Source organism: Salvelinus alpinus, chromosome 2 (genome assembly GCF_045679555.1).
Source record: "Salvelinus alpinus chromosome 2, SLU_Salpinus.1, whole genome shotgun sequence".
NCBI classification, from domain to species: Eukaryota; Metazoa; Chordata; class Actinopteri; order Salmoniformes; family Salmonidae; genus Salvelinus; species Salvelinus alpinus.
Window position 1 is genome coordinate 51,140,094 of NC_092087.1, and position 15,850 is coordinate 51,155,943.

A 15,850-nucleotide genomic window follows, 5' to 3' on the forward strand; every position below is an offset into this window, starting at 1 on the left:
TTTAAAAAGGCAGTAAATGAGTCTGAATGAACTGTTTCGCTGCCAGACAAGGCTTCACTGATAGCCAGGTGTAGCAGTGGTAAGGATTCACTCCATGGTGCTGTAAAGAAAGCTTTGCTGTTGGGACAGGTTTATGTAGACCCTAACAGTTTGTGGGCACCGATTGTCACCATTATAGTGCAATTAATGTGTTGTGTAGTGGCTTTGCTGGCATGCCTCTAAAAAAAGAATTGTTGAGATTGCGGCACCAAGATTTACATGATAAAATCGCCATTGTAAATGTGTACTATTTTAATAGTATGTTAAAAATAATACATATTGGCTGTTAAGCCAATTATAGGCTACTTTATGAATGTTGCCTCCCGTTTTAGTTAATTGTCTTGGTAATGACGTTTGTTTTTGATGATAATTATTAGGTAGAGTGGAGGTCGCTAGCTACAGTATAGCCTAGCTTTTAGCTAGCGGCTCTGTAAGCTAGTTTAACTTGCTAGAAAGTTATAGAAACAAGTTGAGAAAAAAGTAGCCTAACTAAACGAAACATGTTTTATTATCAACTGAAACAATATGTTTCTCCTGTCTTGAATGAAAAGGTCATATTTTACAATCTCCCAAAATAAATGCAATCCCTGATGAGAGACTAAGCCACTGTAACGGTCTTGAGACGATAGACGCTGGGAGACGGGAAGAAAGTACAGGGTCAGGATTTAATAATAAATAGACATGAAACAAAGTAAAAACAGCGTCTGGACAAAAGAAACAAAACAACATCAATGCAGACACGGGGAGTCCGGTGAAGCGCTAGCACGTGTAACGATGGTGACAGGTGTGCGCAAGGATGAGCAGCCTGGCGGCCTTGAGCGCCAGAGAGGGGGAACAGAAGCGGATGTGATTGTCACAGATCGAACATTTAGCCAGATATTTCACCGGATGTATAAATGTGAAGTATCCAGTTGACGTTTCCACTCACTACCAAATATGGTGATTGATGAGCGGAATCCCAGTGGCTGGCGGTGGGAGAAGATGGAGCGAGATGGATTTTGGCCGACATTCTGCACATTTTCTCATCGATGAAACATTTGATCTCCATACAGTTTTCTGTTTCCAAAACTAGAATCTATAACAAACAGAGTGGACTGCGTTATGTAGACTTTACCCTTTGCCAAAGTTTCCTTGCTTTTTCTGCCCACTATGATTAATTTGCTCCAATTGGAAATGACATGCAATGGTCTATCTTGGGTTAGTTATACAAATATTTCACTCTCCTCCATCTTGTCTTGCGTTGTGAAACGCTCCCTATGCTCTCCATCCAGTTGCAGAACGAGATTGCATGAAGATGACCTACGGCTTAATGAAATACGGCTTAATGAAATAAGTTGAGATGTAAACGGGACATTACTCAAAGAAAACTTGAGCAGATTTTTGTTTAGACCTAGGCCCATGCAAGGATGTGTGAATTAATGTTTAGTAACGGGATTGGCCTACCAAGAGTCTGAGAACAGTATTGCAATAATAACATTCAGCCTATTTATTTCCAATAATTTCACAATTCAAATTTTCAGGGGAAAGGGGAATGAGAAGAATAGTAAAAGCATGGCAGAATGTCTTATTAGCAGGCCTTCCTGCAACCGCAGGCCCAACCATTGCATGAGCGGCCTGCCAGGGGCACGGTACTGTTCAATGGATGTGGTGCTGAATTGGCGAGCTTTAACTGTAGTTCGCCCTAATCTTGGCAGTGTCCAGGTGCTGAATGTTTCTGCACCAGATTTCCACAGGCAAGTAAATGCTGTCACAGGCTTCTTATTTAAGTTTGCCAAAATACGCTCTTTATTTAAGCATGTAGTAGGCTATCTAATTTCAAACCCAAATAAATGTAATTTAGGTCGCCAGGCCTCAATATATAGGATACAGTTGAAGTCGGAAGTTTACATACACCTCAGCCAAATACATTTAAACTCAGTTTTTCACAATTCCTGACATTTAATCCTAGTAAAACTTTCCTGTCTTAGATCAGTTAGGATCACCACTTTATTTTAAGAATGTGAAATGTTAGAATAATAGCAGAGAGAATGATTTATTTCAGCTTTTATTTCTTTCATCACATTCCCAGTTGGTCAGAAGTTTACATATACTCAATTAATATTTGGTAGGATTGCCTTTAAATTGTTTAACTTGAGTCAAACGTTTTGGGTTGCCTTCCACAAGCTTCCCACAATAAGTTGGGTGAATTTTGGCCCATTCCTCCTGACAGAGATTGTAGGCCTCCTTGCTCGCACACGCTTTTTCAGTTCTGCCCACAAATTTTCTATAGGATTGAGGTCAGGGCTTTGTGATGGCCACTCCAATACCTTGAGTTTGTGGTCCTTAAGCCATTTTGCCACAACTTTGGAAGTATGCTTGGGGTGATGGTCCATTTGGTAGACCCATTTGCGACCATGCTTTAACTTCCTGACTGATGTCTTGAGATGTTGCTTCAATGTATCCACATCATTTTCCTGCCTCATGATGCCATCTATTTTGTGAAGTGCACCAGTCCCTCCTGCAGCAAAGCACCCCCACAACATGATGCTGCCACCCCCATGCTTCACGGTTGGGATGGTGTTCTTCAGCTTGCAAGCCTCCCCCTTTTCCCCCCAGACATAACGATGGTCATTATGGCCAAACAGTTCTATTTGTGTTTCATCAGACCAGATGACATTTCTCCAAAAAGTACGATCTTTGTCCCCATGTGCAGTTGCAAACCGTAGTCTGGCTTTTGTATGGCGGTTTTGCAGCAGTGGCTTCTTCCTTGCTGAGCGGCCTTTCAGGTTATGTCGATATAGGACTCGTTTTACTGTGGATATAGATACTTTTGTACCTGTTTCCTCCAGCATCTTCACAAGGTCCTTTGCTGTTGTTCTGGGATTGATTTACACTTTTCGCACCAAAGTATGTTCATCTCGAGGAGACAGAACGCGTCTCCTTCCTGAGCGGTATGCCGGCTGCGTGGTCCCATGGTGTTTATACTTGTGTACCATTGTTTGTACAGATGAACGTGGTACCTTCAGGCATTTGGAAATTGCTCCCAAGGATAAACCAGACTTGTGGAGGTCTACAATTTTTTTTCTGAGGTCTTGGCTGATTTCTTTAGATTTTCCCATGATGTCAAGCAAAGAGGCACTGAGTTTGAAGGTAGGCCTTGAAATACATCCACAGGTACACCTCCAATTGACTCAAATTATGTCAATTAGCCTATCATAATTTTCTGGAATTTTCCAAGCTGTTTAAAGGCACAGTCAACTTAGTGTATGTAAACATCTGACCCACTGGAATTGTGATACAGCAAGAAATGTGTGGAGTGGTTGAAAAACGAGTTTTAATGACTCCAACCTAAGTGTATGTAAACTTCCGACTTCAACTGTATATGGGATATATGTATCCTATATATAGGATATATACTGAAAATAAATATAAACGCAACATGTGTTGGTCCCATGTTTCATGAGCTGAAATAAAAGATCCCTGAATTTTTCCATACGCACAAAAAGCTTTTTTCTCTCAGATTTTGTGCAAATTTGTTTACATCCCTGTTAGTAATCATTTCTCCTTTGCCAATAGCTGTTACCAGATAACTGAATGTTATTTTCTCTACCATAAGCCGCCTCCAACGCTATTTTAGAGAATTTGGCAGACCGTCCAGCCGGCCTCACAACCGCAGAACATATGTAACCACGCCAGCCCAGGACTTCCACATCCGGCTTCTTCCCCTGCTGGATCGTCTATGACCAGCCACCCAGACAGCTGATGAAACTGAATAATATTTATGTCTGTAATAAAGCCCTTTTGTGGAGAAAATCTCACTCTGATTGGCTGGGCCTCGCTCCCCAGTGGTTGGGCCTGGCTCCCAAGTGAGTGGGCCTATGCCCTTCCAGGCCCACCCATGGCTGCGCCCCTGCCCAGTCATGTGAAATCCATAGATTAGGGCCTAATGAATGTATTTAAATTGACTGATTTCCTTATATGAATTGTAACTCAGTGAAATCGTTGAAATTGTTGCATGTTGCGTTTCTATTGTTGTTCAGTATAGAATAGTGCAATGCGATTTCAAATTCAACATGCAAACTAAAGAGGTCAGTAAAATAATCTTAGTGTCCCCTTTGTCCCTTTGAATAGCAACATATTATGAGCTAGTTTCTCACCACAAAGGAGCATAATTATCAGTCCGGTTGAGAGTGATAGACTTAGCTGTGCTCAATCGCCCGTGGAATAGCAGAAGTCAGTGGGCCAGGAATTTGTGTGGGGGGCATATGAATATGCTCTTGTTAATGATCCCGTTCTCTTCTGCTGACCTGCAGTAACCATCGATGCAGGCTGATAGAGCCTCTATCCCCTTATGTGACGCATTGTATTGCATCAAGACAAGACAAAGCCCAAGGTAACACAAATAAGAAAGCTGAACACGAAATAACTAAGAAATGGAATAGTAAAATATGCTAATGCTATTAACAAATATTGGAGTGCACAATCAAACAATGCTGAATTAGCTAAATATATATTTTTTTAGGGGTCATGCCATGAAAAGGTAGTCTAATAGGTTCTTATGTTTTAATCCCACTGATAGCATTATTGCGCAAAATAGTATGCAGCATCATCTGAATATGTGTGTAACAGAAGTTCACCATTCCCCTGCTGCTACCATTTCTGTCGAGCAGGCTACGCATACAGTTTGACACATATGTTTGATAAATACAAGGTAGGCACCACATAGAACGCACTGCAACTGAATCTGCAACAGAATGCTGCAAGACAAACATAGGGTTCCATTGGAAATTAATGTACTTCTGGTGTACCAAAATGCAACAGCACTGTCAGTGTGACCGAGTCATTACATGCTGACCACACCGCTCGCTCGGGTTACAAAATAAATGTACACATACATGTTATTCAATCATTGCATCCAAACTGCTTGCGCGTGTCAATGAGCGTCTGCAAAGCCAGACACTAAAATAGAACTTGGTTCTATTTGTGATGCTTGAAGCGCTGCAAGACCCGCCTCACCCATCTCCTCATTGATTTTTAGGAGCATATACCCACATGGGTGATTTAAGCAATAAGGCCCGAGGTGGTGTGGTATATGGCCAATATACCACGGCTAAGGGGTGTTCTTATGCATGACGCAACGCGGAGTGCCTAGACACAGCCCTTAGCCATGGTATATTGGCCATATATCACAAATCCCATAGGTGCCTTATTGCTATTATAAATGGGTTACTAACGTAATTAGAGCAGTACAAATAAATGTTTTGTCATACCCGTGGTATACGGTCTGATATACCACAGCTGTCAGCCAATCAGCACTCAGGGCTCGATCCACCCAATTTATAATGAAAGATGAACTGATGTCCACACTTCAGTCCAGTTGGTGGTGGTAATGCACTTTAAAGTTGGTTGCCAACCACCATATAAAGTCCAAAGAAGAAGAAGATGACTGAAGGAGGAGAGATTACTAGAAATTTACTCGGTTTACCCTTTTATCTGTGGATTAATTGTCGGAGTAGAGGACCTTGTGCATTTCAGGTAAAATAACAACCCAATGTTTATATCCCAGGACAAATTAACTAGCAACAGCAAGCTAGCTACCTAAATTGCCATGAATATTTAATGCTTTTCGACCTGTTCCCAAATTAATATAGTTGGTTTAGAGTTTGTTTGTGCGTGTCCTGATCATGTCTGGTGTGGATGGACAAAATCAACATGAGCATGATGGCGCACACGGAGCATGCGCGCACCCGGTCTAGTCAGCATGTTAGGCTACACACAAAAAAAATGGTTCTAGTGCCAAATTAGGGTGATTTGGCTTGTAACCATAGCAGATACCTTTTTGGTGCTATATTGAACTCTTTTTTTTTAAGGTTCTATAAAGAACCATGCTCATGAGGTTCTAAATGGAACATTTATGGTGCTATAAAGAACCCTTTCCTAAGGTTCTACAAAGAACGGTTCTATATAGCATCAAAAACGGCTCCGCTATTGTTCCAACCTTTTTTGGTTCTATATAGAACCCTTGTTAATGGTTCTATAAAGAACTTTTCTCAATCTCAAAGGTTAAAAAACCTTTTGAAGAACCATACATGTTTTTTTCTTCTGGTTAGCTATATTATAGTGTTAAAATTCCATAGGTGTTAATATTGTGTTAATTGACAAGTTGAATCATGTGTGCTGGCTGGCGGTACCTGAGGAGAGAATTGAGAACCACTGATTTAATCAACAGTTCTCAAGTGACACAATGCCTTACATGAGTATTTCATGAGACACCATTACTGTCCATATGATATTTAACATATAATGAAATAACACAACCGATTAAATAAACTACAATGTCACTCTCACTCAAGGTTGCACAAAAAGAGCGCAAACCAAGCCCCAAAATATTAGAATGAGCCGCCGCACCTACATTTTAATTATCACTAAAAGATGGAACCCTCTTTTCTTAATGTATATTTTTTGTTCAAAGACAAGGACAACGTTGCTAAGCATTTGAGTGCAAAGTTTGCAACTCTTTCTTCTGAGGACATGAATATAAAATATAAAACATAATTTGCTATGTCAGTCATAGTGAAGGTCTTTGACTCCTCTGCATCAACAGGGTTGGAACCATAGCCGTGGGAAGTAGGGGTGCTGAGGGTGCTGCAGCACCCCGGAAAACATACAAAAAATATATATATATATATTAAAACATCGCTGCACCCCCACCCCCCAAACTACTTCTCGCGGATATGGTTGGAACCATGGTCTTCTATACACTGAACTAAAGCAAACGCATCACACAATCCAAAACACTTTACACTTCATCCCCCTTTGACCTCTTCTTCTTCGCAGATATACATCCAAGTCAGAACACCACTGTGACTGCGGACTCAGACTGTGTTAGCCCACTGAGCTAAAGGGCAGCCGGTAGCCTAGCGGTTAGAGTGTTGGGCCAGTAACCGAAAGGTCGCTGGTTTGAATACCAGAGCCAGCAAGGTGAAAAGTCTGTCGATGTGCCCTTCAGCAAGGCACTTTACCCTAATTTGCTCCAGGGGATCTGTACTACTATGGGTGACCCTGTAAAACAACACATGCACCTATCTGGTAACAAATAATTTTTTTGTATAGGCATTAGCTCTGAGAGTCAACGCAAGTCTTCAGGTCTCACTCAGGCAAGGTTATTATCTGAGCGTTGTTCACCGAACAACCTCTATTACAATTACAGTTAGGCCTCTTGTCTTGAGGTCCATCCCTCACAGTGAACAACCCCCTTAGGTCCTAGAGACTCTACTTATACTGCACATAACTCATTAGAATCGACTACAGTATCACACCAATTTTTCCACCCGACTCAAGCTTAATCAGCATAATGGCCCACTTCAACACCACTTCATTATCATGTCATTGTCATTGTATAGGGCAGCATGTCTTGGTGTGCATATGGTGTCTTGGTGTATAGGCCCTATTAGCAATCATGCCATTAACATAAAGTATTGCAAGTCAATTCCATACATTGGGAGAGTAAATTAGCCTTATTCGTTATACATGATCCTGAGAGACACAATGTTGGAGCGGTCAAATAGCCTACAGTGAGAATAGAGCAGTGTTTGTCACTTTGTCGATGTTCCATGTTTTAAAGATTATCCCGCCTAATTAAATTTTATTGGAATTTATTTGTGTTCACAGCCACTGAATAATGCTAATCTAAGACCATGTTGGGAAACTCAATCCCTTGCATTAATTAATAATGGGAGCTGGAATAATGAGAATAAATAAGATTAGGTTAACCAACGGGCGAGATTTTTTTTTTTTTTTACAGTCTGGAGAAACACAGTGGGTGTGTGGAGAGGTTCGCCTAATGAGGTAAGGACATAACAATAGCAATTTGTGCTGCGCGTCATTTGTGGATGTAGATGTGTGCTGCTGTTGGCGTGCGTGCGCGCGTGTATTGTTTGCTGCTGAGTCAGGCGCGTCCACTCTCCATCAGCACGGTCTGTTGCTCTATCCCAGTCTCTCTCGCTCTCTCCGTACATTACCTCCCCACTTTTCTTCCTCTGCCTAGTGGACTTTGTTTTATACAGCGACGTCAATTTTCATTGGATAAAGCAGTGGCATGAGTGCCAGGAATATTGAGGTGCTGGTTTCTCCGCGTCGTTATTTTTTTATATTTTTTAGCCATTGACAACTTGTTTATTTTTTAGCGCAGTGGTAGTCCACGGCGCCGGCTGGATCCAACCAGTAGTGTTTACATTCCTTTACACTACCGTAAACTGTAAGAGGTTTTGCTTTATGAATGAACAACGAGAAGGAAATAGACCGGATTGTGAAACTCTCCAACCGCGGTCGCGGGGAGCGAGTCGCCGATATGAGGGATTAACGTCCCCATACTCGGGACTCATTGCGGAAAAGCCTCTCACTGCGGACCCATGTGAAAACGCACGGTGGGAGAACGTGTTCAAGGCATTGACCAGCAGAAACCCGTGGTGACCATGTAAGTTGCTGTCTGCACCTCGTGAATTGATACAAAAGACAGGGTAGCCTACTTTCCTCCCGCGTTTCTACTGTGTGCTTGTACCACGCATGTTTTGCCAATAATGGGTTATGAATAGGATAATTGCATAATAATAATTCAATTATCAATTGTTTTTTTAATCTAAACAAATCCGACAGAGCAACGCCTGTCGGTGTCATTCGCTCAATGGCTCAATGACACAACCTGATGCAGTGTCTCCGTGATAGACATGTATAATAAGAGGAAAAGGCTTTTCTTAATTCCCTCCTTGCTGCATCTCACAGGCGCAGTATTAGAGACACGTTCACCTGACCTCCCCCTAATTCCCTCCTTTGCTGCATCCCACACTGCATTTGAGAGACACATCATATTCACCCTATCTACCCCCATAGTGTACCAGGCAGCACACCCTATCTGCCAGCCCATCTCTGCTTGTCTGGTTCCTAATGGGTCTGACCCTGACTGTGTCCCCCCATCTGGTGTGCTTTGCTTACAGGTCCATTCATATTGTTGCGCTGGGCAGTGAGTGCCCCGGGGGAGTGGGGCCAGGAGAAGAGGCCATGGGTCAGGGCCAGCTCCAGGGGGGCCTGCTGTGGAGTTATTTGGGCCACGGCGCCATGGCCGGAGGGCCTGAGGAGAGCAGCCTGTCCAACCCGGCCTTCATGGAGTACACGTCCCACGTTTTTGGAGACGTCACTGTGGTTGTGCAGGACTGCCCTAGCTGGGTAAGTGTGTGTGTGTGTTTTGGCTCTGGAGATGTTGGGGTGGGTTTCAAAATCTCACTGCATTGTTGGGAAGGGCCCGAAAGTAAGCATTTCACTGTTCGTCTACTTTCCTGAGCTTTGTCTCACCCAACAGTGGCTAATCTTTTCCCTTTCAGAATGAATTTCATTAGTGGAGACAGATGTAGGTTATCAGGGGCCCAGCCAGTCCAATAAGCAGGCAGGGAAAAATGCATTTGTATGGTCAGAAGAATATTGTCATTATAAAGGAGTGAGTGAGTCACTCTGCCAGCCACTGTTTGTGTTTGTTTACCTGGCTTCCTTGAGTGTGATGGGCACTCTTGAGATGCACACACATTTTGAATTCCGAAACTGTTTTCAGCAAGGGCAGTGGAACAAATCTAACCACTTCTTCTCAGGTCTGATGGAGACTGATTACAAGTCGCAATTAACAGTTATTTTTAGGGGGGGGGTGGGGCTTAAACTGGATCTGGGAAACGGGCCCTATAATGTTGATGCATTCAAGATGTGTGTGTGTGTGACAGACAGTGCAAATTCACAAACATTATCTTGCAAGATTTTGGTTGGATGTTTATCTGTTTTCTTTAATACTAAAAACACCAGCCCCTTATGTCACACTTAAACAGCCTTGGTTATCAGTGCAACTTGTAGTGCAGATATTTAGGGGTCTCGGGCATGACCGTACGTGGCCTTCAGATTGCAGGACTGCATAGGACAAAGGCAAAGCAGCTAGCAAAATACTGCTCTGTGTCAGCTGTCATGGGCAGCCTAGCAGTTTTGAGAAAAATATATCCGTGTCCTGTAAAATGTTTGAATCCTCGACCGTAATGTGATTTGTGGATTCAAATAAAGTATTTAAAATGTGTGTATGTACTCTGTGTGTGGACAGGATCTGTTGGACAGTGACTGGGCCAGTGTGCGGAGCGTTCTAGAACAGGCTGACATCCTGGTCATCAAGTACTCGATCAACGACAAGCTGGCCTTCCAGCAGGTGCGCAACGGATATGCCCCTAGACTCCGCCCCCTGCTACGTCACTGGGGCGTGCCCGTCATTTTGGTTGCTGTGGGCGCCCGCCTAAACGGTGAGATCCCATTGGTCTATCCTTGACCACAACACCATTTTTTCCTGTTGGGACATGTTGTGTCTTCTTGTGCTGTATTACCATGCACTTACCACATGCCAGGTCATCATCTTAAATAAAATACAAATCTTAATGGACCTGCCTGGTTAAATAAGGGTGATATTTTGCATCATGAGTCAAGTGGTAGAAGTTTTGCTAGGCAGTCTTACATTCCGTTGCAGTCAGTGGTTGCCTCATAGCACTTAAGAGTATAAAAATACTGACAATGATTGGTTATGTGGCCTCTCACACCATTCATAAAAGGTTATGACATCCAACCATGTTTATCTGACATAACTCTGTTTTTACGATCCAATAAACCCAAACTAATATCATCCAAAAATCACAGAATTTTGAGTCTTTTGAAATAGTCTTAATTAATTGATCTTTATATTTGCACATTTTACAAATATGGCTTACCAAACGATTGCTACGTTACATACTCTAGGAGCAGGGAAAATTGCTGAAGGAGTGGATTTGTCTTTTCCCTGTCCTCTCAGTTAAGAGCATGATGCTCATCTTATGATTCAATCTCAAACAGGCCCCAGGATTTTGTCTCTAAGTAATGTCTTTGTGGCTAAAACAACAAACAAACCAAGCATAATTTGGTGCAAGAAAGAAGTAGGCAAAGTCAGTCCAAAGCCTGACACACACACACACACACACACACAAAAGTAGAACCACAGTACATTTTGAGTGGTACAGTGTGACATGTAGCATTGCCCAGGTCGGTGGTATTAAACTAGCAAAGTATTAACCATCAAGCCCACTTTAATGTCTATATGCGTGACCATAAGTCCTTTTCATTTCAGCTGTGTAAACAAATCCAGGACATTCGTGATGGGTTACTTTTTAGCTCAGTGAGATGCTTTTACATCTTGCCAGAGCTTCATTGCAAGATGATAATAGTATTTGATAACTCTTTGGTGGTGAGAGAGGGGCCTTGTGTGATAGTGGTGGACCTGACACTATGTTTTTGTGTCTTTTTTGTCACTGCTTTATTGTCTATGCTAAAACTATCCCCTAATGAATGTGGAGAATGACAGCTGTGTTTCCTGTTGCCTTGGTTTAGGAGACCACCTAGGGCAGAATCATTGCAGGACACGTCACATACTGTTCACACACACGCACGCACACACACCACAGACAGTGTCTGGCTTTCACCCTATGTCTGTAGTTTTATTAGCAGAGTGATTTATCCCTTGCATTTGGCACTGAGCAGACCGCCACACTCTTTCTGTCTCTCTCTCTGGCTCCTTCTCTGCTTTTATGCTGTTTCTGTACCTCTTTACTACTCCCTCCATTTCCCTGTAATTTTCTCTCCATATTCTAGCACTCTGACTGTCTCTCTGCATGTAGGCTACACTATGCGCATGCACAGTGTGCCTCTGTGCATGCATTGTAAATCTGTCTGAATTTCAGTATGCGGTTATATCTTTGATGGATAAAAGAACATCTTGATATGTTCTGCTGGAAGTTGTGTGGGTAATACCTATTTTTTGCGGGTGTACATTTAGAGGAGGTAAATGTTGTCCTGTCTCACTCACCTCTTCCCTGTCCCCTCACTGTCCAGATGAGGGGCCCCCCTGCACATGCCCCCTGTGTGCATCAGACTGGAGCAGCTGTGTCCCCCATAGTGAGGGCCTGCAGCTCTCTAGGGACCTGGGGGCCACTTACCTGGAGCTGCCCTCCCTGAACCATGTCTTTGTGGGTCGCTACTTTGGCAGCGTGGTGAGTGTTGGCATCAGCCAGTCATTAACTGATTATATTGTTTGATGGTGTGATTTATGATTGGTGTGTTCTATGTTATCAATCATCATCGATGATGCAGATGGCAAAGTATTATGTTATTGGCCATTGTACTAGTGAAGATAAGAATGGGGACTGGCTGCTATGTGATAATGTTTTATTGGTGTGTGTGGGTTTATTCTAACAAGCGTGTGTTTGTGTATGTATTCAGCTGGAGTACTTCATGATTCAGTGTTTGAAGCAGAAGGCCAAAGAGAGGCCGGAGAAGAGGCGGGGCAACAAGCTGAATGAGCCCCACCCCCCTCATCTGGAACAGCCAGGTGAGAGACTGGCAATGCAAGATGAGAATCCCCTTTAAATAATTTATATGTGTCTTTGTATGGTATCAACTATACTTGTGGTGTTCCTCAGGGTTCAATTCTCAACCCTTTCTTGTTCTCTGCACATGCTGCTGTTGTTGTTAACATGCTACTAGATATTATTGTTAACTTAAATTATATTTAACATTTTTAAATCAGCCAACTGTATGTGACTCTTTAATAACCAACCAAATTCACAGTTTAAATTTTAACTAAATCGATAGCAGACACAGATTAGTGGAATAGTGTTAATATTTCTTCCACAATTGCTCCAATATAGTAGATTCATTACTTTTGGGGATTTATTATTGCATGGATCCAAAGTCTGTGAGATCTGAGATCAGAACGCCAGGGCTATTTTGGGCTCATGGGCTTAATTTTGAATTATGAAAAGAGAGTAATTGCACACATCCAAACATGCCACAGGAGCTGGACAAAATAAAGCAATGAAAATGAATACAGACTCACCCTTTGCTGCTCCTAAAGAACAGTTAGTGAAGCTTAGTGATAGTACTACAATACTCAAGTGACGAAGATCATAACATGTTGGTTGAAACATTGTTGAAACGTTGTCACTTCAATAGAAGATCACATTTTGGTGTAGCAAACAGTTAGTGGACAATTTTCTTCCTTTACTAAATATAGAATATAGACTTTCATTGCTTTATCAAAGTTTCGAATCATCTGTTAGTCAGCCCTTCACCCTATAGTGTTCATTATTTTATTATTTATTCCTGTAAATGTGTTATTACAAATTTTACACCTATCTGTGTTCATGGACACAGAAATAGAACACACGGCTAAGCCAGCCGTGACCGGGAGTCCCATAGGGGGGTGCACAATTGGCCCAGCGTCGTCCAGGTTAGGGGAGGGTTGGCCGGGGGGCTTTACTTAGCTCATCGCGCTCTAGCGACTCCTTGTGACGGGCCGGGCGCCTGCAGGCTGACTTCGGTCGTCAGTTGAACGGTGTTTCCTCCAATACATTGGTGTAGCTGGCTTCCGGTTTAAGCGAGTGGGTGTCAAGAGATGCGGCTTGGCGGGTCATGTTTCGGAGGACGCATGACTCGACCTTCGCCTCTCCTGAGCCCGTTGGGGAGTTGCAGCGATGAAATAAGATCGTAATCCCGAAATTGGGGAGAAAAGGGGGGAAGAAATTACAACAACAAAAATCTAAAATAAAAATACGAACACACGGCTAAGCTACAGTTAACATACTGAATATAGCAGCCTTGCCATGTAGCCAGTATGTCTGATGAACTTTGACCTGGTGATTGACAGATAAGAGCAACACTGCCAAAGTGGGTGCGTGGGTGGGCTGGCTTGGCTGGTGCCCGTCCAACTACTTAACTTTCTCTCCTTATAGTGCACAGTCCATGAAATATGAAGTGCATTGATTCCTGGACAGCCTTGCCTGTATACCAGGCTAAAACAGAGTGGCCATAAAAAAGTGATGAGGTGCACAGGGGTACAGCATGGATTAAGCATAAATAGGTTTATAATAGAACAGTGATTTACATACCTTCACACTCTCTCGCTCTGTTTACCTTCTACTTAATACTCTCTGCTTTTCCCTCATCCCTCGTTCCCACGCCCAACTCCCTAAGCTAACTGTCTGATCATCTTTTTGTTCTCCCTCTTTTTTTCCTCATCAATCCTTTATTCTTTCCAACCTTCTCCCCTCCATTATTTTTCTGTCTCTGTTTCTTTCTCTTGATCTCTCTCTCTCTAACCTTCCCCATTTTTATTCCATCGGAGCCACATACGTAACGATGTTGACACTTACTCCTCCCATTTTCCCTCTGTGCTTTTACTCTCCTCTCTGTCATTCCAACATCTCATCTCCTCTCTTCCCTTTTCTCCCACGACTCCCCCTTTCCTGAACCCATCTCTCACTCCATCCCTTCAGCGCGTCTTCCCCCCATCCGAGTGGAGGAGTCCAGCTTCTCTAAGGATCTACAGTGGCTGCTGGAGCGTGGCGGCCAGTTCGCCGACGTCGCCTTCTACTCCGGGGACTCTGGCAAGGAACTGGGCTGGGGGCACGCCGCTGTGCTATGTGCTGTCAGTCCCTATTTCAGACAGCTGCTGCTGGGCCCTAAGGCCAGGGAGAGGCCCATATCGCGCTGCGCCTGCCGTGGGGATGGAGGCCCCCCATCGCTGCTCTCCACCTGGGATGGGGGCCTGGGCATGGAGGACGGGTCGCGGCCCGACGGGCATCTGGCCGGACGGCTATCGCGCCTGGTGGTGAAGGACCCACTGCTGTGCCTGTGTCTATGGGAGACACTCATGTTCCTCTACCGAGGTAAACTACTGGTTTAAGTGCTGTTGTTTTGAAACAAGCTTAAATTTGAAAGTTAGTTTAAGTGCCAAGTGCTTTAAGCATGTGGATCAGCACTAGAGAGCGAGGCTTTAGCTAAGTGAGCTAATGTCTGCTTTGGTGGGTGCAATCATTTGCAGTGGATAATTTCCCATCACTGTATGAAACATACTGCTATGACTCTATCCGTAGTCTTCATTGTGTGTGTGTTGGCTGTGCTTAGTCATGGTACCACATAAAGATCATCAGTGTTTAATTAAGATGATTTTACCCTCCATTTACCCTGCATTGTGAACCAAACTAACCAATTAACCTTTTCCTTGGGTCGACCTACCGTTGTCTTGGAGGAAATTTCAGCAGTTGATTTTCAGCGAGAAAGCTTTATGTCACAGCTTGGAATTAATCTCCTGAATGAGGTGTTTGTGGGATATTACCCTGCGCTGGGTGTTTAAATTAATCCTTGTATCAGCTAAAGTACCTCCATAAAAAGTGATGAGCTAATACCCCTATAACTCACCTCACCTCCGCTGCAATGGTCTGTTTGCCTTCGTATATGAAGGAATACTCCACCCACCCCTTCAAACTTCAAGGCTGCCTGAAGGACTGTTGTTTGATGATTTCAAGGAATATGCTAATTGAACGAGTTTTCTGCCTTTTCCTTGGGATACTAACTCACGATCAATGTTTTTTCTTTCTCGCGGGTACTTCCTGAAAAGTAGGCCACTGTGATGTAGTTATGACTGTGACTCATATGCGACTCTGTGGATCTTTTTGTATTTGCATTGGTGTTCCTACAATATTATGTTATATGAGAGAGAGTACACAAAGTTGTTTATATTTGAGTCAATAACCATGTTTCCATCCACAGTTTTTATGCGAGTGATGGAAGCTTCGGTACAATTTCATTCTGGTGACATGATGATCGAAGCGTGACTGCCGTTTGACAAATAAATATTCTCGCTCTTATCCATAATAATCTCATCATTTAGACTACCCGCACAGCCTACCCGCACTGTATCTGCGAGCTGCTGTCTAGAATGCATGTGTCA

General features: G+C 43.2%; 1 protein-coding gene across 1 annotated transcript in view; it reads left to right on the plus strand.

Annotated features, from left to right (window-relative positions):
- The first annotated feature begins 7,970 nt into the window (after positions 1–7,970).
- LOC139564506 (rho-related BTB domain-containing protein 3-like) overlaps positions 7,971–15,850 on the plus strand; it is a 31,549-nt gene continuing 23,669 nt past the window's right edge. Inside the window, exons 1-6 of the mRNA XM_071384085.1 lie at positions 7,971–8,494; positions 9,012–9,240; positions 10,148–10,340; positions 11,953–12,110; positions 12,340–12,448; positions 14,394–14,786. Of these exons, the coding sequence (XP_071240186.1) occupies positions 8,493–8,494; positions 9,012–9,240; positions 10,148–10,340; positions 11,953–12,110; positions 12,340–12,448; positions 14,394–14,786 (1,084 nt within the window). The 5' untranslated portion in view covers positions 7,971–8,492. The remainder of the gene's footprint in view (positions 8,495–9,011; positions 9,241–10,147; positions 10,341–11,952; positions 12,111–12,339; positions 12,449–14,393; positions 14,787–15,850) is intronic.